The 24977-nt window shown below is 39.0% G+C and overlaps 1 protein-coding gene across 17 annotated transcripts in view; it reads right to left on the bottom strand.

Moving 5' to 3' along the window:
* auts2a (activator of transcription and developmental regulator AUTS2 a) overlaps positions 1–24977 on the bottom strand; it is a 365030-nt gene that overhangs the window by 10666 nt on the left and 329387 nt on the right. For 8 of the 17 annotated variants that reach the window (XM_077242564.1, XM_077242575.1, XM_077242568.1 and 5 more), the window contains 3 exons: positions 2632–3169; positions 1628–1899; positions 1177–1415 (listed from right to left, as the gene is read on the bottom strand). In XM_077242564.1, coding sequence (XP_077098679.1) covers positions 1177–1415; positions 1628–1899; positions 2632–3169 — 1049 coding nt within the window. The remainder of the gene's footprint in view (positions 1–1176; positions 1416–1627; positions 1900–2631; positions 3170–24977) is intronic. The other 9 variants (XM_077242566.1, XM_077242576.1, XM_077242570.1 and 6 more) reach the window with 3 other exon arrangements.

The following is a 24977-nucleotide window of genomic DNA, read 5'->3' as shown; positions in this document are numbered from 1 at the left end:
TTTACAAATCATTTTGATGCATTTGAATTTGACAGATTCGCAAACAAATTCATATGTGATCCGGTTTGATGATTCATTAAAAGGACTCACAGTAGACATTTCCATGGCCGTGGGAACCCTGTATCTTATATGCATGCATTTGATTTTTATTAGGGCTGCACAATGTATAATTTTTAGCATCGATATTGTGATGTGCGCATCCACTATAGTCATATCGCAGGATGTGCGATGTAGTATAGGGTTCGTAGTTGATCCGTAATCCGTATGGGCTAGCTGCCCCCCGGTTCAGAGCGCATGCGATTCGCAGATTAATTGCAAAGTTTAACCATCATAGAGTGAGTTTATCATTTGCATGTGTTTTCTTGCAAGTGTAAGAATACTGGAACTCGCAGAATGAAACACATTTTTGTGTGCGTACACAGAGCCGCGCAGACAGCATGTCAAGTTCGTGAACACCGAATTCTCTTCCCTTTCTTATCGATTTGTGCTTGAACGGACATGTGCACGGAAATGTAAGTCAAAATGACCATCTCAACGAGTTTGCTCGTAAACAGTCAGTTATGAGTTGTAAAATGAGAAAGAAAACGGATGCTTGCCATTACCTATATTGGATAGTACATTCGTCTTAAAGTGACGGCAGCCCAATATACTCGCAACTGTTTGTGTCACCAAAGTTCATCAAACAACAAAAGAGAAAGAGAAAATCACTTTGGTAGCTTTAACAAAGATAAACTGTATTAATTATATGAATCATATTTAATTCATACAGTGAAGACTATGTAGTGTTATTTTACATTTGAATTTTCAAATGTGTCTGTACCTGAATAGTTAATTTAACTGAAAAAGATAAAGCAGTGCTTATTTAATCTGTGTTCTATTGTATTCATCTACTGTAGGCTTGTAATTTGTTTATTATTTTCTATGCAGATGCACTACCCTACAAAATTACCCCAATCATCCTAGAATGATTCATTCTTTACAAATAGAGCTATTAAAATCATTGTGAAATGGTTTTCATATCGCAATGTCAGTTTTTTCCAATATCGTGCAGCCCTAATTTTTATGTTTTTTCTATGCATTGGTTTTATACATTCAGTTACCCATTCCATTATACAATCACCCAACCATCACCACAATGTTAATTTTAATTTAGAGCTGTGTTCCACTTATCCTCACATTTCTGCCTGGGGTACGCACCATGGGTGGTGCAGGCGTGGGCATGATGGCGTGGGGGAAAGGGGTGAAGGTGTGCTGGTGTGTGTGTTGGTGTGTGTGCTGGTGCTGATGCTGATGCTGGTGCTGGTGCTGGTGGAACTCAGTCCGCAGGTATGGAGGGGGACCCAGTGATGCCCCGCGATCAGCACTCTGAGATGCCAGGAAACGAGTATTTAATTCCTGCCGGAGAATGTCTTGTTCTGTGAGAAGAAAGAGGTAGGAAAAAAAATAAACGTTACGTTTTAAAAACACGCATCTAAATTGGAACTTAACCAGAACCCCTTTTCAAAAGTGTTTATCTGAATGCAGAACAAACATTAAGATAAACGATAATTACGTGATCCAACATTAGCTGGCAATAATATCTTCCTTTATATTATGTATTAAAGGACACTAGATGAGAGATTGGTACCTGAGTAGGCACTCCCAGCTGGGTGTCCGGGGACCGGCAGAGAGTTTGAGGTGAGAGGAGGAGGTGGAGGCAGAGCAGCAGGCGACGCAAACATATTGGTGTGATGAGGAAGAGTGGAGGGCGGCAGGGAGGGGGGGAAGGCGTGCGAAGCTGTGGGGTTCGCTGGCAGGGGGAAGGTCGCTGCTGCCCCAGTGGGGGCAGGTTGGTGATGATGCAGATGAGGGGCTGGAGAGGGGCCCGGGGGCTTCCCTGGAGTGCTGCTTCGACTACTGCTGTGAAAAAAGTGAATATAAACTGTAAAAATTTTCCTGTATAAAAGACCTTTCCAAATAATGATCACAAAACTGCTCCAAAGTCTGCTACAAATCTAGCCAAAGAATCCAGTTTCAGAAAGTTATTCCTGGAGGGATTTTCTAGCTGCACAAGCTAAAGTATTTATCAGATTTGTACGCAATCTAACAAAGAGCTAATTTACAGGCTAAGTAATCATTTAAACGCTAATTATTTCATATTAAAAGCTGCACACAGACACAGAGAAACACAAGGTATAATTATCATCAGCAGTCTAAAGAAATCTAAAGGTCGGCAGAGAAGGGCGAGGGGAGGGAGTAGAATAGATCCTCTTCTCTGCTGCATACTGGGGTGTCTGAGTCAAGCAGAGAATTTGTTATCTACAAGCCGCCGCCAGCTACAAGGCAGCAGCAGCATCTATGTGGGAGGGGAACAAATCAAACTGTCTAATCTCTCAGCTGGGGTTCTCTCTGTGGTGCTGTCAGGCTTACGCAGGCTCACACACAAACACAATACAGACAGGGATTTGTGCCTCATGTTTACTGGAGGATTGATACATTTTACATTCTAATACAGAAATCACACTGTTCCACTACAGTATTTAAGAGCAGTGGGCTCAGAACATCTGCTCAATCAGTGTACAGCACATCTGGAGTATAACAGAAACTTCTTGCTAATATTTAACTCATTACACTCATTTGTTGCCCACTCACCTCAGGCCGTTAAGGGCAAGGCTGCCACTGTAGGCTGAATTTGGACGCGGGTGGCACCGTGAGGGTGGCCTGTGCTGCACAGGTAGGGTGGGGTTCTGCTGGGCTGGTAGCACTGGTGATGGAGGGTGGTGGTAGATGCCTGGGGTTCGAGGTGGCCTTGGGTTAGATGGAGGCTCAGATGGGTCCCGAGGCTGGGGCGGGGGTGCCTGAGAGGGCTTGTGGCTCTGGGTTGGAGGCAGAGTGGTAGCGGGCGTGAGCGGTCTAAGTGGGCGCTCTGGGCAAGGGTGCTGGGTTTGAGCTGGACTTGGGGGCAAGGGTAACCCTCGGTTGGAGAGGGGTGGCTGGAGATGAAGAGGGGTGGGGAGGGGAGGTTTGGAATGGGAAGTGGGCACCAGTGAGGGGGTGGCCGAGGAGAGTTCGCGGGAAGTCTCCTGGCTCTTCTCTTGACTGCGCTCTAGGCCTGACACCTTGGGAATGGCCAGGCCACGCAGCTCCTGGCTGGCATTGGTGGAGAGTGTGTCAATGCTAAAATCTGGAACTGAAGAGACAAGAGAAGTAGACGTTGTATCAATGCTAAATTCTGGAACTGAAAAGACAAGAGAAACCAGACATGCAAACATATTTTGGAGGTAAAGGTCTATCATCTGATTTAACAAAATCAGATCTGAACTAAATGGAAAATAAACAGCAAGACTTATGCCACAGAAAATTGTTTCAATTTACTTTCAGATGCAGGTCTTTGTTGTGTTCAGCTTTGATTTTAAAAGAGCAAAATAAATGTGTAAATCAGAATCTGCTCAGCCAGATCAAAGATGTGTCTACTCATAATCAAATTCAGAAAGCAAAATCATAACATAACATAACATAGGCTACAACCATCATGAGGGACAAGAGCCTAAATGTTAATTCACAGTGCACCGACAGACACCAACCAACGGCAACAGTCATTAGATTACAGAACGCCTTCTTTTCAGATATTCCAATTCTGGGAATCCTGACAGCGATTCAACATGTTCAGTCAGCGAAAACAAGTGCAGAGCAATGCTAACAGATGCCAACAGGGGTAGTAACACACTGATCCGACAAAACTAGCCGAACGTGTCTGTTGCCATTGGTCGGTAAGTACATGTGAATGCCTTAATGTCTTTTATTAGGGAAAGGACATAAACTAAGGAAAACCTGACCGGCACACACGAAACTGCTATTACAATGAGCTGATATTAGTGTTTTATTGCAGCATTTCCCAAACCGGGATGCCGCAGCATGGGGGTGCCGTCTGGCGAGAGCAGGGGTATCGTGTAAAAACTTTATTGAACAATTGAAAATTGCTAAAGTGCGTAAAATTTTTATTTTTTATTATGTACCATCAATCTCGGATGTCTCTAATAACAACAAATAACGTACACAAAGTTACTATAAAAATACAAATCGTAAGTTTTCGGCGTTGAGTTGCGCATGATTTCATTCCCGTGCTTCATGCCCAGTGCGTACACATAAAGCTGCCTCTTTTTAATGGCTTGTTGCGCTTACGGTCAAATACACACGAAAATATTGTCACAACGTCCGCCTTGCCGCGTATTCACATAACACATCGGTTATGTCCGTGCTGTCAACAGTAACGCATGCGATTAATGTTTTTCAGTTTAACGCGTTCAAAATATTTAACGCAGCATCCATTTTTTTCTGTCATTCTTTGGCTAGCGTTACATTATATGATCACTTTCCTCTTCATGCAAATGCTTTTAAACCATCAAAGCGAGACATGACAAAAGAGAACGCTCTGTCTGTAAATGTCATGCTGACACACACGACGTGCGCCAGAATAGACTTCTCTTTCGCGCTTGAACCAATAATAACACACAATTATGTCAAATTTCCATTTTGTTGAGTATCCTCATAAAAGCAGTCTTAAATTAGTTAAATAAAGTCTTAAATTAATGTAAAGAGTTGTGAGAAAAAGGGCAGAGGTAAATATTACATTTATTATGTGATGATTGTTTTAAGTTCACTTAAATTAAAAGTTGTTATTTTTTTGGAGCCAAATAAATGTTAAAATTGCTAGCTTTCAATTATACTGTAATGTTGAATGGCGATAATTAATGTTTAAAATAGAAAATAAATAAATAATTGAAGGCATTTGGTAACATTGCTATCAGTGATACAGCCCTCCATTCATAAAAAGATGCCATTAAACAATTATTTAAAATATACTGTCTTTATGTTGTTTCTACATCCATTTGGAGATTAACTGTGACATTATTACATTATAAAATATATTACAAGCTTATATTAAAAACGAGCTATCTTGTGCAATTACAACAACATTATCCCAATATAAAAACACAAGTACACTGAGTGAGCAATCATTTAGGTGAGATTTGCAATGGTAATTGAGCAATATTTATATATGAATAAAAGCCTTAATTAAATTTGTCATCATATAAAGTGATCTCTTCAGAAGAAATTACTGATTCCTAGACTTTCAATGGAAGGACAATTTTTTTAATAATATTAAAAATATCTATATGACAGTAGGCAGTTCTTCCCTGAAGTATTGAAAATCTATACATTTCAAGGTATCGTATCAAAGTAGTTTCATAACAACACTAGTGAAGGGGGCCACACATTTTTAACTCTGATTAACTCTCTGTCTGCCTCAGAGGGAACCACAGCTCCATGTCTTTTCCATCTCTTCACACCCAGCCTGGCCTTTCCATCGCCCTCAGCAAGGGATGCTGATTGAGCCTGAATCCCATAGGCTTTGGGGATCCTTCTGGAACAGAACCCCCATGGACTACAGAACCCTGTCTCAAGGGCCTGGGGGCCTCCCAATGCAGTGGCTCATGGGACCCAGCTCAGAGCATAAGGTCCCGGGTGTGAAGCTGAGAGGTAGCGTGTGTGTGATGCAGACATGTGTCAGCCTCGCCTGCAGCACTCTGCCAGATGAAGATCAATAATCTGGGAGTACAAGTTGACCCTGGGGAATGGGTTTGTGTCAAACATCTGCCATCTGACATGGTGGGAATGCAAGACACACGTATGCACAAACACTCATATGTATGCATATGCATGCATGCAAAAGAACAAACGAAATGCACACACAAAACCCGATAATTTCAATGCAACCTTCTACAATGCGAGTGAATCACTTGCATATGTGACCAAATTTCAAGCTAGGTGACTAAAAATGTCTTTAATTAGCCAATGGCTTGTAAATTTTACAATTTCACTAGCCTGTTATCCAGTTAGAGGCAAAAAATAGGTTTAGCTTTATGCACCATTGTATGGCTGACAGTGCCCCCTGTCGCTTTTTAACCAACACACATAAATGAACACAGAGAGAGTCATACACATGGACTGACACAGAATTGATGCGCTGAATCTAAATGCAGGGCTCGACAATAAGGACTGCCCGATGGCCAAGAGTTGACGGAACTGTCACTGTCCCGATTGTGCCAGTTCTGCATCGTCATGAATGTTTATCGATTGCACATGTTTTTAAGCCATGCCAATGTAAACATTTAAGTGCAAGAAGACGCAAAAGAGAGCTTAATTTGGTACTCGCTGTGTGAGAAGTTTTGTGTGTGCACACATCCGGAGCGTGCTCCTAGAAAGCCACGTCTGACAGCATGCCAATAGCCTACTTAACTGATTTCTCTTTCACGCCGTCTTGCGCTTGAACAAACACATTTTACACAAAACTATGCCAACATGCCTGTCTTGGCATGCATCCTAGTAAACATAGTTGGTTATGCCTGAAGTGAACGTAAAAAATAAAAGAATTACTAGTTTGGGGAGTGAGTCATGTTCTGTTCAAATATGGAACGATAATTTAGGGGACTCACTCTCGCATAGAGTTGGGAATTGAAAATAGATTTAAATTCTGGAATCGGATACTTGTTATAAAATTGTAATTTTGCCCATCAATTCCTGTGTGCAAATTTTATTGTGGTTTTAAACCACTCAAGCGCAAGAAGATGCGAACAAGAACTTAAGTCGGCACGAGCGCACTGTACACATCCAGAGAGCGCACAGAAAGCCGCCTCTCATATGGTGCAAGAATACTGAACTGATTTCTCTTTCGTGTCTTCATTGAACTTTGTTCAATTGCAATTGCTAATTTGCTTGTATGCTCTTATTGTAATATTGAATGTATGCGCATTATCTTTAATAATGTTTGAAAAAACCCTACTAACGCATTTAAATGCGGTTGTCACTACTAAAACTGTGTACGTGGCCATAGGAATGATACCCTCTTGCTCTGGTACTCTAAGCACACTTTAACAAACAAGGGCAGTTCAGCCTCCCAGCTCAGAAACAAGCTGTCCAGTGGGTGCAATAAGTCACCCTTTATCCTGCCTGAATAACTGGATTTAAGGTGGAGAGGGCTAACAGCACTCAAAGAAAAGCATTTCACACTGTGTTTGTGTCAGAATGAGGGCTTTTATAAAAGAGTTTCCTTCAGATTATATAGTTCCAGTAGGCAGTCAACGACTGATATGACATGTAAGGAGAGACATGCTCTCTTTACTAGACACAAATGCGTGGGTGCCCATCTCTCTTGCTCTCTTTCCTGCACTGTGGCCTTCCTGTAGAGACTTGATGGAAAATATCCAAAGCTCTTCTGAAAGGCTGGACCACAGAGAGCTCTGCTGTTCCTCCCTGGAGCGACTCTCTCAATGTACTAACATGCCTAAAAAAAACAAGACGGAGAGTGAAAACACTGCTTATTCTTCCCGTAATGAAGACTCCAGGGCCGGGCAGGGAGCGGAGGAGAAGTGTGTTTCTCCTCCCTGGGGAGTTAATTTGTCAAGTCTCCTTGATCCCTGGAAACAAATAAATGCAGCTTTTTCTAGCCTTGCCAAAAAAGAGTGAAGAGAGGTGATTTTTATTCCAAATGGCAGCTGTGGAGGAGGATGTTTATTAAGATGGTAGAACAGACCGGGAGGCAGACTTTGCAAAGTTCTCATCTGATCACACAATGTTTGTGTGTGTGTGTGTGTGTGTGTGTGTGTGTGTGTGTGTGTGTGTGTGTGTGTGTTTGAGCAGGATTAAGGTCTACGAGGCTTCTGGAGCAGTGAGCTTGGGTGAGGTCTCTACGGACAGCAAAACACAGCTCATTATCCTGAGTCCACTCTAAAAGAAAACAGCTATATTCAGCTGCTAAAAACCACAGACAGAGTCAGATCTCATACACAACATGTTCAAAATGGGAAAACAATGGGAGAAATCTAGGGCTGCAACAACTAATCGATAAAATCGATTATAATCGATTATGAAAATCGTTGTCAACGAATGTCATTATCGATTAGTTGGTCTGCTTACGTCACGGGGAGCGTTTACTGGTACGCACACACACGCAAGGTCTCTCTCCCTCAGTCGCTCTGCCGAGCGCGCGCGCTACACGGTTTGGAGCAGTCTCTTCCATAGACATCATATATCTATGGTCTCTTCTGTCTTGCATGCGCGCTCTTGCTTGCGCGCTCTAGATTTCGGGAGTTTGAACTAATTCGCGGGCATCAGGGAGCCGCAATCAATATGCGGGAGACTCCCGGGACTTCCGGGATCTTGGGATGTCTGTATTTTGTCTCGAGCATCAGGTTGCGCAATCAGTTTGCTCGCAACGTAAGTGATGGATTAAAATAGCGCTACCGCAGAAATAGGTTAAATTAAAACGGTGTTTACAAAGCGAAGCACTAAATATAAAGGCAGTTAATAACAGCAGCAGTAAAATATTGTTTTTTAGTCACTGTACTCAGTGGTTTTCAGCGAATGCTTGTGCACTAATGCATAATTTCTCCTGTCCTTTACTCAAGCCTGTTAGCTTGCTGGGTAACGTTACCTCCATTCCGTTCTCTTTTTATAGCATTTGTCTACTAAGTTTTAATTGTTTTTCAAACGCGATCTACTGCGGCTCTACATTCACACAATTGTTTTCAGTCTTTCTATATTTATTTAATTAATTTATCCTTATATTATTCTTTTATATAATATATATTATATTCTTTATCCTTATATTCCTTATATATAATTAATTTTAAATAAAAATTAAATGAATTATATATTTTAGATGTTTTTAGTTTGTTTTTAGTTCAGATATTCACATCTGAACAACATGTCTGTGTAAATTTGTTTTAACAAAAATTGTGTTAAAACATAATATGTTGGATATCATTTTTTTTAACAATAATCATGTTTGTCAACTTGCCATCAGCAATTATCATTAAAAACAATGCAAATATTGATATTAGTAAAACTCAATGTGTGGCTTTTGCACTTTTTAAAGTACACTTTTACACATAAATACCCTGATTTACGGTTTTATTTAGTTATAATAAAAAAAAAATCTAATTTAATTTCTATCCGATTAATCGATTAATCGAAAAAATAATCGTCCGATTAATCGATTATCAAAATAATCGTTAGTTGCAGCCCTAGAGAAATCACTACCTATTCAGAATTTATATGATGCAGTTAATTTTTTTTAAAAATTTTTTATTTGCTGAACAAAATGAATAGCATAACAAACATTAAACTTGCAATGTTATCTATAAGCATTTTCTTTGGACAAAATTACAAAAATAAGGATAAATGTTTGGCAGGGAATGATTCTCTTACCACCAAAGACTTTATATATAGAAATATATTTTTTTATTTATAAAAAGACTCGTGCACTCGTGTAAAAAATGCACTCGTATTACTATGAATAGGAGAAAGTGCAGCGCTAAATATGGTGGAATAAATAAATAAAAGAGCCAATCACTGATTTGTAAAGTCATCGCGTCACTGCAGCTCCCGTTAGAAGCTCCGGTTCCTATAGAAACAGTCAGTGTTCTGTGACGCGCTAAGGACTGTGTATGCGCATTAGATTGGTCTAGCCCAAAATAAAGCATTTTTAGATTTTTCATGATTTGAGCATTTAGAAACAAACTTTATGAAACAGTTGACAAGACTTCATAGGTGATTTCAAATATGAAATTTAATTGTAAGTTTGGCGAACAATTTTGAACAATTTGATGTTTTCCAATTCAAAGAAATAGGAGCTGCACTTGCATGACCAAGAGGCTATTCAAAGATGACAGCCGAGAGAAATGACTCGTCTTAAAGGGACGTAAATTTACTGTTACCACAGCATAGTTGGATACACAGACACAGGTTGCTAACTGGCTGGTAACTAGGGGTGTTGAAATTAATCGTTGCATCAACAAGGCATCGCGATGTGGACGTGGACGATTCTGCATCGATGCAGTAATAGACCATAATCGATTATAGCCTACTGACGTTTCTCTGACATCATTCGTCACATATCTGCTTCTCATGTTAGCGTAAAATGGCAGAGGGAGGTGAAACAGAAGAACGATTAATAAAAATGCACCCTGTATTTGAAAATTTACAGTGTGTGAGCTCGAGTCTGTGTGTGCAAGGCTGTAAGCGTGTGTGTGCAGTCGAGAGTGAGTGTGTGTGCGTTCTTGTAACTTCAGAACAATTGACAGTTTCATGTGCTTTTAGTATTTACTAGTGTTTGTTCAAAATGGTCCTGTCGTCTGCTGTGTTCAAACTTAAGTTGTGTTTGACATGATAATCGTAATCGAATTGAATCGTTAGACCAGTGATGATTTGATGTCCTGATAGCCGAATTCATGACAATTTTCAAGAAGCAGCTGTAAACTCATCTCTTCGGTGAGCACTTAACCAAAGCCTGCTTACCTTTTTTTTATTACAAGCACTTGTCGTTGTTATTACCTCTTTAAGATGAATCACTTGTTGTATTCCTCATTTGCTTTGGATAAAAGCATCTGCTTAATGAATGAATGTAAATGTAATAATGCTATGCCAATTTTGTAAACACAAATCCCATCAGACTTTTTCCAAATACATTTCATTATATCTTGAACTGGATGTCCAAACCAGTTTAATACACTCCTACCTTTGCTTTCACACTATATTCTGCCTACTTAGTAGCAGTTACTTACAGATTGTGTTCAAAGCAACTGTTCCACTTTCTTATGGATTGAATCCGATCCCTTGGAGGTCAGAAGACAGCTAAACTTTGTGGTCAGTTGAACCCAGATCTGCACCAAAATACTTAGTGTGAAAGTACTCTAAGATACTAGTAACCTTCTGTACAAAATAGAGCTGCATGATTATGACAAAAATCATAATTGCCGATTATTCCTTTGAAATTGTAATTGCGATTATTAATTACGATTATCACAATTTACATTGAATATATATAGGCATATTATAATACATGTTTACACAAAAATTGTTAACACACACAAGTACTGTCCCCTACTTAACATACACATAAATTGTATGACTCATAGTAAAGACTAGAAAAACATCAGGACTATGGTAAAGCAATTAAATAGCAGTCCCAAACTAGTTTTTGTTAATAAAATGTTGATATGAGCCACCACAGTCATTTAATAATATAAAAAATAACAAAAAGTGAAAATAAAGTGGCATTTTTGAAAGGAAAGTTACCATGGTAAATACACAATACTAACAAGAACTGTTAATGAAACAGCTCCTGGTGAATAGAATGAAAATCATACCTACATGTAAATCCTTCTCAGCTAACACGTCATTTATTGGTATTTTACTTTTATTTCGTGACTTACTAATTTACATTGTAACGACGTTGCATGCTCGTAGTTTCTTTTGCACTTTATACAGTGAAGCGATACACAGCGCTCGCCGCCGCATTTGCGCGTGCAATTGAAGAGTGCGCGCTACGAGCACAGTATTACGGCTGACAGGACAGTAAAGTCCGTTTTTCTGAGGTGAAAGACTTTTTATTTCAGCGTACAGTTACGTCACTGCCTGGTTTGTCATATTGTGCTGGGTTTTCTGAAGTAGTCGTGATTCGCCTCTCATAACATAATTATGCTCTAAACACACACGCAGAGTGGATTTTCTTTTGTAATCGCGGCCTTGAACGATTACATAATCGTGGCATCCGTAATCGTAATCGCAATTAGAAATTCGATTAATTGTGCAGCCCTAGTACAAAAGCCCAAAACATCTAAATTCAAAGCAGAACAAGTGATCTGTATGAGGTATAATTAGAAAATACACTGTTTACCATTCTTAAAAAAGTGCTTTTATCTAGACAAACCAGTCACCACTTGATTTTAAGCTACGTCGTTCTGCTCATTCCTACAAAACACACACACACACACGCATGCACGCACGCACGCACACACACACACAAAAACACCACCAGTTACTCTAAGCGACATAGACAAGTTTATGTGCTGTCATTTGTAAGTACTTATGGATACTTACACCTCCCTGGTGGTATGTGCCGATAGCCAATAACTTCTGTCAAATGTCAGTCATGCTGTTAAGCTGGACTTCAGGCATCTTGCCACTTCTGCATCCCTTCTAACCCGAAATAGCCCCACATACTCCTGTCAAGCTAGAGATGAGGTCTGGGGTTATGGGGCCTTCCTTCAGCACTCCCAGGCCTGTGTTGAACTCTTCCCTTCATTGTAACTGACAGCCCTGCACGTCTTCTCTGCCTGACGGCAGTTTTACTGTCAAATCAGCTGAGCTGAGACTTTAGCCTAGTGGTAATGGCTTAGGAATGGCTATTTGTGATCACTCTGAGCAGAAGAGAGGACAGGGGGCTTTACAGAAAGATGATGTAAGTACTTTAGAGGGCAGTTACAAAGCCACAGCTAAAACAATGCGGTAGCAACAAGCATTCGGCCTCACATCCTCAAGTTTTAGCTGCAACCAGATTAGCAACATAAACCAGCTCAGACGCAATGAAGACAACAAAAATGGGTTATTTTTGTTAAAATTCACACTTACACTTACATAATAATCAGATATTAAAGATAGGGATGGGCATTTTCAAAAATATTGCACTCGAATATTCAGGCTCATAAAAATCGAATGTTCGTTTATTTAAATGATGTTTAACAAAAAATACGTTATTTTTTAAGGTTTTTGTCACCATTTCTGAACAAGCTTAAGATTAGGCAATATACCAGACCCGTCTTCATCCCAATGCGTCATATACGACGCTTTTGCCAAAGCGTACATATCCTACACACATGGCACCCTTTAGCGTAAATATGAGACGCAGATATATATGGGCCAGAAGGCGCCTCCTAGTGGTCTAACCCTAACCCTACCCCAGACCTAAACCTACCCATACTCTGTGCGTGTTATATTTACGCTAAAGGGTGCCATGTGCGTAGGATATGTACGGTTTGGCAAAAGCGTCGTATATGACGCATTGGGATGAGAACGCGTTGAATATACACAACAAGCTTACAATATATGCCATTTTCTTTTTAGTTGAAAACATTAAACAATAGGTGTAAACAAAAAATATAAAGAACAAAAGCATTTAAGCTCAAGCAGTGCGAACAAAAAAAAAGAGTGTTTATATTGTTACACGTTTATGTTGAGAAAAACAATAATAGCCACACGCTCGAGTGATAAAACGCGCTGCGCTGACAGATGTTGCAGAGACACAGATAGCGGTTTGCTAAGCCAAGTTTCTAACAGCACTTTGCGTTTTCTGTTCTTAAACCTGTCTCCCTAAACGAAACTTAAAGGAAGTATATGTCTCAAAATAATTTTGCTATCAGATAAGTTATCATCTCGGCTCACTCGGGGTTCAGCTGCGCTTAAGTTACCTGCAGTCGTGAATGCAGTGATGGACAGGATCATGGGTCCTATCATGGATTCACTGCATTTACGGCCAGCAAAGTAACGTACTAAAATTTGAATAGTATTTTATTTTTCGAATAATAATTACAGATCCAATATTCGAATATTTGTGCACACCCCTAATTAAAGAATATTCATATTTGCCATGCTGTCCGAGGAGAGAAGCTGTGATAGGAAACAGCCAAGAGTGAGGAGTTGGGGTGGCGGAGGGATGCTGAAAACTGTCAGGGAACATAGGTGAGTCGGCTACGTACTGTATATATATATAGGCCTTCTCCCGTGCTGATTGGATAGATAATTTGAACGTGAAATTTCCTCCCGAACTTTGTTAATAAAACAACTTCTTACAGTCTTTGAAGGCTCTCATCTCTCATCAGTGACTTTATCTCTCCTAATACCACAGTAAACTCAACAGCTGATGTGCTCAGGATGCAGTAATGGTGCACCTGTGCTATAGGTGTTCAGAAAAGTGATTTGGAAAAAAAACAAGCCTTTTTTCTTTTCTTTTTTAAACCTGGCCATTTAAAAGAACATCACTTGATGTAATCAATAGTAAAACACTGATTTGAGAGCATGGCTGCAGGTGATGCAATAAAAAGAAACTCCCAGCTCACGCACACACTAACACGCTATAACATATTTTTAGCAGCACCACAGATGGAAAGCTGATATACTACAGCTTTAACTGAGAGAATGCTAACACAATCTTGTCTGAGATCCTGACTGACTAATCCCAGCTGACAGTGGCCACATCTGACAATGACAAATACAGAACAGAATCATGTTTTTTTTTTGGGTTCCTTGCCAATATCAACTTTCGGCTTGTTAAGTAGGTGACACTTAATATTAGGCAATATTATTGTCTTGAATACACTGACATCTCCAGAGCTTCTTTCTCCAGAGCTGATTTAGATTATTTGAACTCATTCCATAATTGATGAACTTTACACAGTTATAGAACCAAACTGAATCAACACTGAACTGATTTCAACTGAATAATGACTATTGTCTTTTTAAGAGCGGCTTTCCACCAGAGTTGATTTTTTTTTGCATCATTGAATTATTTTCCTTTTTATCACTGTAAAGCTGCTTTGAAACAATCTACAGTAGTCACCATTTGAAGTGGATCAAAAAAGTTCATCAAAGTTGTCCGGTATTGTCCGGTACAAGACCGGTATTGTTCAAAATTCATGTACAACTTTGATGAAAGGTTTTGATCCACTTTAAATGTTGACCACTGTATATTGTATAAAGTTCTATATAAACAAAAGTGACGACATGAAAGAACAAAAATAATTAAAGCTGCAAGCAGCATTTATCGTTGTGCAAGCAGTTAAGGCAGTTAAGCTCAAAAGCATCAAAAGACATTAAGTTTCATGTAGCAAGCATTTAACCACCGACATCCTAGGTGGAATAGACCTTGTTTTAGCATGATTTACCATGATATACCATATTTTAGTGTGATTTTGCATGATTTACCATGTTCCAGCATGATTTACCATGAATCTAGCATGATTTACCATAGTTTACCATGATATACCAAGTTCTAGTATGATTCACAATGATTTACCCTGCTCTAGCATGGTTTACCACAATTGAACAATTCTAGTATGATTTAATATGATTCTAGCATGATTTACCATGTTACAGGATGATTTGCCATGATATACCACATTCTAGAATGAGTTATGATGGTTTTGAACATTATGATATGAACATTATATGACACATATGCTCATCAATTTTTGTGAAGTTTTAACTTTAGGATTCGTTTAGGATTTATAGGCTTTTGACTGCATTTTGCCACGCCCCTTTTCTAAATGACCCTGTTACAGCCACCCAAATGCAAAATTTCAACTTTTTTTCGATTATTATTGATCTAGAGAGTCCAGAGAATAGGCCTAGACTGGTTTGGTTCCGATCGGGCGAAAAACCAGGGACTAGTTCGCAAAAGTAGGTTTTGGACAAAATTCGACATCGCGGAACATTTTTCTTGACTAAATCGAAATTGGAAATTGGAAACTGTCTTGAGCAAAGGATCACAGTGGTGTAAAAAGCTTGAGGCTAGGGTCAACGGTCGAGGAGTTATGAGCAATTTAGTACTTTTGGTTGCTGTAGCGCCACCTATGGGCCAATCGGGGTCATACTCTGATAGGTTGTCCCCAAACGTGTGGCCTACCATCTGGCCGAGTTTCAAGTCTCTGGGCCTTACGGTTTGGGCTGCACGATGCGTTTTAGGGGATACAAATACAATAGGTTTTCAGCACTTCGTGCTTGAACACATAATAAAAAAGCAAAAAGAAATTCTGATTAGATTTTGGATTTAAGTCTAGATTAGATTTTAGTCTAGATTAGATCTGATTATATTTTCTCTACCCTTGGTTAACGGAGTACTATCAATATCAGCAACTTTATCAGCCAAATATTGCAAAAGTGATATTTATTTACCCTTTACTGGAAGGAGATTACCGTGGTCCGTAGTCGAGCCAAACTCACAGCCATAATAAATCACCGTAATGGCAGACAGGCCAATCTGCCTCTTAACCTTTGGGCTGAAATAACATACACTCAGGCAGGCTGCTGACCCAGGAGTCTTCATTACAGATTCAGTATCAAAGTAAGCTCAATTTTTAAATTAGTTAATGACTGACCAGTACCTGTCAGTCAGTATACTACCTTTCTCTGACTGTGAAATGGACCAATCAGAGCATGTTTGTAAGTAGATGAGTCTCAAGGTTATCATGTGAGATCATGAATACTTCAGGTCAGCGATTATCTAAAAAAGGAAATCAACTACATACAGAATCACAAGAGACAAACAAACTAAACCCAACATGCCATTCTGAGCATACACAGGAATTTTTTGAGGAGACTGAGCAAACACGACAGCAGATGTCTAGTTGTTTATGTTGGACACCCATTTAGTGTCACAATTCACTCTCCACTCAACACCTTTGCTGTGTTTGTTGCTTTTATGGATGTGTGTGAATTGTGTGATTGTTCAGCTCAGTGGATATGTGAGGGTTCGTCTCCCACAGATGGCTAAGGTGATAACTGCTGCTGCCGCTGTTTAAAGCTGGTCAATCTGCTGTAATTACTGTGATTAACACAGATATGTTTTTCTAAGCACTTGTGACAGACACACTGCTCCCTGGGGCCCTGTAAACACACACACACACATACACACACAAACACAAACACACACACACACTCAATCCGTCACACATCGCTTTTCACTGCCTCTGCTCAAATCTGGCAAGCTCCTCCTGTTGTTAATTAACTTCCTTTCTGCCTCTGTTGAACACTTGTTCAACTTCAACTTGCAACATAAACCGTTCAACTTGTTGTTCAACTTGTTTTTTTAGCACTCCCATGAATGTTTGTGAGATATAATTTCTTAATGTATCATATCTGTGACTAGTCAATCTGAACATGCCTATGATGCCCACAAATACAGCCTAGACAAGCATTTCACCAGGTTTTGAAACATAGCCTCTGTCTTCTCAAACTTTCTCTCTGATCACGGGGGCCATGGCAGATTTATGTTTCAGAGTATGATAAGGAGTTAGTCTGTGTGTGTGACTGGTAGACTCTGGCAGAAGGACAGATTTGTTCCATGGTGAGGACAGTGTTGATCCCTCTGAGAACAAATCTTATATCCCTGAGGACTGAAATCATGTGCACACGTTGAAACCAGAGAACGCTCTGACAGCAACTGGGAATGACACACACACACACACACACACACACACACACACACACACACACACACACACACACACACACACACACACACACACACACACACACACACACACACACACACACACACACACACCAATAGCCAAATAGCTTTGTTTTAGCGAACTTGGTCTGACTTCACTGTTAATTGGTAGGATTTTTTTTATGATCCAATGATTTCATATTGGATACACTTAAGTCCTGCCCTTTATTTTGTGCTGTTGAATACCCTATTTCACCTAGAAATACAGTACATCATCACATTATGGAAGTAAAATAACTAGGGCTGCAGCTATCGATTCTTTTTGTAATCGATTAATCTAGCACTTAATCGATCGATTAATCGAATAATCAGATATTTTTTTGTGTGTGTTTTATTAACAGAATAGTTATATTAAACTTGTGTCTATTTCAGTTAAAGCTGTTATAAGTTATATACTATAAGTTATATAGTATGCAAGTTATAAAGCTATCTCATATGTGAATTTTCCTTTAAGATGTTATAATATAACCGCTCTAAGCATCCAAGCATACTTGTGTATTCTGGTAGTTTAACGCTGAAGAAGAGCTGTAACGTGACTTGTTGTTGAACACGCAGTAAAAGCTGACGCACTTTTTGTTCCGTGCGTTTTAACTGAAAAATGAGTACTCCGAATCTTTATTAAAAACCAACAGGCTGGGGACTTTAATTTTTTGTTGTTGTCTGTATTTGGCAGACGTGAAATATAAACAAGGTCTCGCAAAGACTGCAATACAATATTTGTTCCTCCATCACGTCCCGGTGTGTACAGTGAATGCATGCTGAAATTATTGTTGCGTGGCTACATACAAGTTTAAGCATATGTGATGCATTGCTGCAATTGGTCTGAATGGCGTGTGTGTGTGTGTGTGTGTGTGTGTGTGTGTGTGTGTGTGTGTATGTGAAGGGGTTCTTTTTTTAGGCTATACTCTTGCAATTGAACGTGATAGTTACGTTTACTACTTAAAAATGTCATCAAAGCTAAAAATCATATCTAGTCAAACCGCATCACGACATCGCTACAAATACAGTATGGGATTAAAATCACCGAACATCAATAGGCTTAGACTACGTTACCTTGTTTCAGCGAGTTAAGTGTATTAAGTGAATTAAGTGTGTAATGATCCCACACTTTAGACAATTTATGCCGTTTATTTACATATTTATTCTCCGCCATCGCGGCAACTATTTCTTCCTAACAGGTCCGTGTGAATAAACGGTCCGTGTGAAACAATCAAATCCCTGCGCCGCGCGTATAGTGCGCGTCATAGGAATTTAACGAGGCTTCGAGGCAGAGTTTTTACCTCGAGGAATTTTTATAATCGAGTAACTCGAGGAATCGTTTCAGCCCTAAAAAAAAACTTGCAAACAGCAATTCACATTCACTTTAAATTTCTACATAAGGTGTAATTTCCAATATGTTTTATTTTCCATTATAAAATTGTGGAAAAGAGTGTTTACCAGTTGAAAGACTGACACTCAGGTACACAAGAGAATGATATACTAAGCGGACTTTACTTTTGTACCTCATACCCTCTTTAATTTAAATCGACCATTTACTCTGACTCGTCAAGCACAAGTAAAATCTAGTGTTTACAAAATTACAGCTCTGTAATTTGTTTTGAAAAAATGGAAATTGTTACATCTGACTAAAATTCAGATGATACAGCTGTTCCAAGAGCAGCTGCAGTGATGGTGAATACTAATGTAACATTCCGGAACATAGACAAAACATCAGCAGCACAGTCAGAAAAAGAGGTGAAGAGGGAGTCAAAGTCTATTGGCACTTATTTTGAATAATAATCGAATAATACCCAGCGATCTTCGAATATTATTTTTGCTCGAAATGCCCATCCCTTGTAACTTCACTTTGGAAATATAACTTTTTCAAATTTTGAGTCAAGAATTAAGATAGGAAGTTTCTATAACACAGCCCCAGGGGTAACATGCAAAAAACCCTCCATATTTAGCTAGAAGAAGATGTTAATTTCACCCTGTCTAGACCTCTTACAGACATTCTCAGTTAAACTAACCCTCTTACCTCTCTGAAAAGCAGGTACTTAATGCTTTTGGTAAAAGTTGGTATGACTGTAAATATTAACAGCTAGTAAAGCAGCCATGCAAGTCGGCATCCACCGAGAAACCAAACCTGAACTGAGTCTCCATGTGACCTTGTAGTCATCAAAGATTTTAATAGAGGACACAAGACTATTATGTCGAACAGATGCTCACTGTAAAAAGTGAGACAGTTGTGGTAAGATCCTGTTGCAGTCACATCGTTCAAAGTACACACACACACTTTCACACTAGCAGATGGCGAGCACACCATAACTGGCATGTAACCCCTACTTATTCTACAAAAAGGATTACAAGACACTTGTTTACTGTCAGTAACCGAACGGAACGGAAATCAGAGTCTTTCCATCACCTTAACTCCTTGTTGCTATTTCAGTGATTCATAAACTAATGAAGTAGCTCTAAACTCAGTATGACAAAGGAGCATACCAGTAGAGATTATATTCACACACACATCTACTCAAACTAGATGGGCCACCTGCTGCTTGTGATTGCTTTTTTGTCCTGCTATATAACTATGTGTCATGTGCAGTGGTTGAATGACACACACAGCTTCATTTGGCCCCAGCGGTGAGTGGTTTAACCCAGTGGATTGTACCATAGTGTTTAAGAAGGTGGAGAACAGAGTGTCTGGCTGTGTCCTAATTCAAAGGCTACATCCTTCAAAGGCCACACTTTTGAAGGACGCGAAGGTCATACTGAGCGATGTAAAATGGGACGGTCTAGCCTACGGAGGACTGTTCTTGTCGGCTAGCAACTGTGACAGCTGCTGTTGAAGAGTGACAGTACCGTTTGTAGTAGACTTTTTTGAAAGATATTAAACTGTCTGAAAACAAAACAGGGTTCACAAACTGTCTAAGTATGTTCATCATTGTCCACTCTGTATATAATTAAGCAGGGCTCGAATTTCGGTGCGGGATTACGGGTATTGCTCAAACATTGATTTACTTTAGCATGTAGATTTTATAAGTAAATGAATGAATCCACATAGAGTATAAAATCAAATCAATCATTTTAAAACTTTCTCTGAGACGCAATTTCACAAACAGTGTGAGTGTTCAGCGGTGCTGCATCCTTCTCTCTATCTCTCGCTCTCAAAATGGGTTGCACAAGGCAAGCTTAAAGTGCGCTGCAGGCAGCGATACTGCACTCTCGCGTTTAGGAGTCGTGACATGACGGAATTGTCACACAAACGAATATTGCATTGCATCGTAACTAAAGTTTATCTTCATCACGTCTTTTTAAGTCTTACCAGTTTAAACATTCAAGCGATTTTAAACTATTCAGTACTCGCTCTCTGAGAGATGTTTTTCTCTTTTTTTTGTCAAAACAACAAAAGACAGCTTTAATTGTAAGGAATCAGGATAAATAGCATATGTATTTAATTTAGTCAGGACTTAAAGACTATCCAGTGTTATTTTTCATTAGATTAATTCGTTCAGTTTCTGTATTTCTGAATACTAGTGTTAGAACTACCCAAAAACTTTTCTCTTTATTTCTCTGTATTTGTATCTTTATTCTATTGTATTAATTGGTATCTACTTTTTTTCAATTTAAAGGGATAATTCACCCAAAAATGAAAATTCTGTCAGTAATTACTCACCCTCATGTTGTTCCAACCCCGTAAGACCTTCGTTCATCTTCGGAACACAAATTAAGATATTCTTGATGAAATCTGAGATTGAACTTGCCGGCCTCGAAAAGTGATTAAAGACATCGTTAAAATAGTCCAAGTGACTACAGTGGCTCAATCTTAAGTTTATCAAATGACGAGAACACTTTTTGTGCAAAAACAAAACTAAAATAACGACTTTATTTCAACTATTCATTTCCTTCTCTCTTGGCCTCGAGTCATGTTACTAGTTTAACAGCGTATGATCTTTTGTTGTACGTCACACGCATCACCCACATGACCAGCATCGGTCAATAGTGAGCCTACGTGTGACGTAGCTCTACGCAATTACACTAGTTTAACTGACTAGAGGCCCAAAGAGAAGGAAATGAATAGTTGACATAAAGTCGTTATTTATGTTTGTTTTTGCGCACAAAAAGTATTCTCGTCACTTGATAAACTTAATATTGAGCCACTGTAGTCACTTGGACTATTTTAACGGCGTCTTTAATCACTTTTCGAGGCCGGCAAGTTTCAATCCCTCAAGAAGCCTATGGACTAGTGTGGAGGAGTGATCCAGCTCTCAGATTTCATCAAAAATATCTTAATTCGTGTTCCGAAGATGAACGAAGGTCTTACGGGGTTGGAACAACATGAAGGTGAGTAAATAATGACAGAATTTTCATTTTTGGGTGAACTGTCCCTTTAATTCAAAGATTGAAATAAAGCTGCCTTGTGTTGAGTAAACTCTTAACAACAAAATGACCCCATTGTAAAAATGCAGTGAGCAAGCAAACTTTTAGGTGAGATAAATGTAATAAAAAAAATTGTCTGTAATATGTGTGCAGCATGTATGTAAAAGTTGATAGTTTTAAGAAAAAGATGTTTATGCGTGGTTTGAGAATTTTTTTTCCCTGTTATCACTGGTGCACAATGAATTCTGGGGTAGGCAAGGCCACAAAGTACCTGACACACAGTGAAGAACAGTTAGACTTACATCACCTACAGAGATTAATAACAAACCCAATGGGTGCTCACACAAAGCATTCTGCACAAAATTAGTGGAGCTTGTTAACAGTGTAAAAAATATCCTTGACCTACATTGAATGAGGGACTCAATGTATTTTTAAATATAAAAAATAATATATCTAAAAATCTTTATTATTATTATTTTTTTATAAATCTTTATAAAGAATTATATTCAATATAAACTGCTTTGTTGTGGCTGCTTGGTTATATAATGGTATATTATTTACTGGTTTGCACATTTTTTATATTAATATAGGCCTACATATTTATAATTGTCTGCGTCCAATAAAAATGTATTTCAATTTGCGATGTATTATTTATTTAAGTAATAAATATCATGTATTACTTATATAAATAAATTATAATAATTAAAAAATATAAGTTTTGATTACTTAAAAAATACAGTAAGTAATATTTGCCTATATTAATATGATTTAAAAATATCAGACATACCTACTACTAACTATTTTAAAGCGTGCATTTGTGTGCATATTAATAAGTGAGTGAGTGCCTTTGCTACAATATCAACACTTTGACACCGCCTGAATTCCCTCTCTTTAGACCACCATTAGTGGTGTGTCCCTCAGGGAACTTCAATCAGTCCTTTCTCTCACTCGGGTTTCACAGCTAAATGTTTTTAATCCATTCAAACAGGGCAGAAACTGCACTCAGTGCCTCTCTGAATGTGTGACGCGGGGGACAGAATGCTGCCCTTCACTGAGATCTCTGGAAACATAAGTCCTCCAACAGCCTACCAAAACTGGCACTTACCAGCTCACACAGCCTGTGTGTGTGTAAAGCCCCCTCATTACCCAAGACTCATGTTTCAGTAAGTTGGAGATTAGAGACACACATGCTGTTTCTGTGGGTGTGTCCCTAAGGGGTGTTAGGACTGAGCCACCTGGAAACTCAGCCTTCCTAGGGCATGGCCGTAAACCAATCCTTTGGCTCAACCTCGTTTGCCAAATAAATCCAGAATCCAAAGCAGAGTCTCTTTCTTCTCTTTTATTCCCATGTTTGCATATTTTCCCTTCCTGCCATACTTTGACAATCTCTTCCTTTAAAATCAAACTCAACTGGTCATTCTTGTGTTGATCGAAGGAAACCGCGGCTGAAGTGAGTGAAGCAAGGCTGGTGAAGTATTCTGTGAGTGTGTTCTATACATCTTATTTCGTTTATTTGGGAAGCCAAAACAGCCAGCTGCCTCAGGAGTCTCTCAACACACCCTTCAATATGGCAGAGGATGGGAGAGTCATTGGGCAACCCAGGACCCCCTCAAACCCTACAAGACCTTGGGTTGGGTTACAATTAGAACAATACCGGCTCTGTGCAGGACAGCACTCCCAGAGGAGGCAGTGTTTCAGATGGACACATTGACACACACATACTTGTGACGGGCCGAGTGTAGAAACACATAACATGTCTGAGGCCAAGGGAAGCAAACTAACCAGTGTGTGTGAGTCTCCAGAGTGTATGTTGGTAGGCACTAGCCATCAGAATTCAATGCATTTGTGTGTTTTTGTTGTATCTAATCTAAGCAGCAGCCCTCAGCTGGGTGAGTTGTTTGCTTTTCCAGTGTCCCCTAAGCGCAAGTATTGAGGCCCAAACAAAAATATCTGGTTTAGAATGTCACTGTTTGAATAGAACTTGATGCACAGGATAAAGGCTGCCATTTAAAACCGAAGTCAAACAGCATCTTCTAAGAGCAATGTAATCTGGAACAGATGGTGACAGTCCTGCGTGTGGGTCAGTTCTTCATACAGCTTATTAAACCATGGCCCAAGTGTGGAAATTGTGATAAAATGGAATATTTCACACTTCATTAGTGCTTATTTATAAGAAAGCACACATTGGATTTTCCCTTTAGCAAAGAATTCTCCGGAGCAACCACAAGCTGGTCTGAGTTGAGCACGGTCTTCAGGTGGCCTGATTCAGGCCTATAGGTAATACACTTACAGGAACAAAGGTAGGCTAGAAACAATATTGTGCCACTAAAATAACCAATCACAAATGCTTTCTAATAATTGAAAAACATGGAATTTGATTAGCATCTTGATAAGTTAATGATGTGAAAAACACAATGATTAATATTGTTATATTTTTAAAAGGTTCTTAGGTCCTAACAAGGCTATAGGCTTGTTCACACCAAGAATGATAACTTTAAAAAATAATGATAATTATACATTAGTCCACACTATGTCAAGGTATTGACACAAATTTCACAATTTGATCTGATTTTGATATCGATTATTTGGGGTATGTATCAGGTACAGTCAATTTTTTCAAGGAATAGAAATCTCTCTCAAAAAATGCTGAAAACTATACACTCCTGGGCAAAAAAGTGCCAAGCAAAAAATGGAAAAAATATTTAGTGGCGTTTCAATTGTCTTAACCATTTTAATCACAAATCACTGGTCAGCAAATTAGCACGATTTACACAAATACTGTAGATAAAGTAACCCAACTTGCAGACAGCTTTTTACAGGAAGAAGAGTCAGTGTTGTTCCACTCAATGTTAATAGCTTCAAACAGTGCACGAGTAGTTGAAAAATGTCACCCAGTTCATTTGAGTTTAATATGAGACTAAAATATTCACTATAGGGTTCAAATCTGGACCCTAACCAGGCCGATACATGAGCCTGATGGACTTGTTCTCAAGCCACTTCTTGGTTCTCTTTGCAATTTGGGAAGGAGCATTGTCTTGTTGAAAAATATAATCTGATATCATTCCTCTTTAGATAACAACTTTTCATTTGTGGGAAGCAAGCTATTCTGCAATATTCTCCTGTATTCCAAAGCATTAAATGACTTTTTACAGTGAAGTAGCTCACCAATACCAGCAGCTAAAATATATCGTGACATACCACGACTAGAGACCAACCGATATGGATTATCGATATATCGGCTGATATTACTTATGTGTATATTATAATACAGTAGCAATAGTATTTATGTGTATATTATAGTACATTACCAGTCAAAAGTTTGGACACACTTTCCCATTTGTGTGTACAAACTTTTGACTGGTACTGTATATAGAATACAGTATACATAAACAATGTATACAACATAAAAAAAAAAAAATTCATATCGGTGGAATATCTGCGTCTTACGCCGGTACCGATATATCTCGGACAGTCTCATATCGGCCGATAAAATTGGCAGACCGATAAATCG

This window comes from Siphateles boraxobius, unplaced genomic scaffold (assembly GCF_051911475.1).
Source record: "Siphateles boraxobius isolate OS27281-9 unplaced genomic scaffold, OSU_SipBor_1 25, whole genome shotgun sequence".
Lineage (NCBI taxonomy): Eukaryota > Metazoa > Chordata > Actinopteri > Cypriniformes > Leuciscidae > Siphateles > Siphateles boraxobius.
This window is presented reverse-complemented; position numbering and strand designations above follow the sequence as displayed.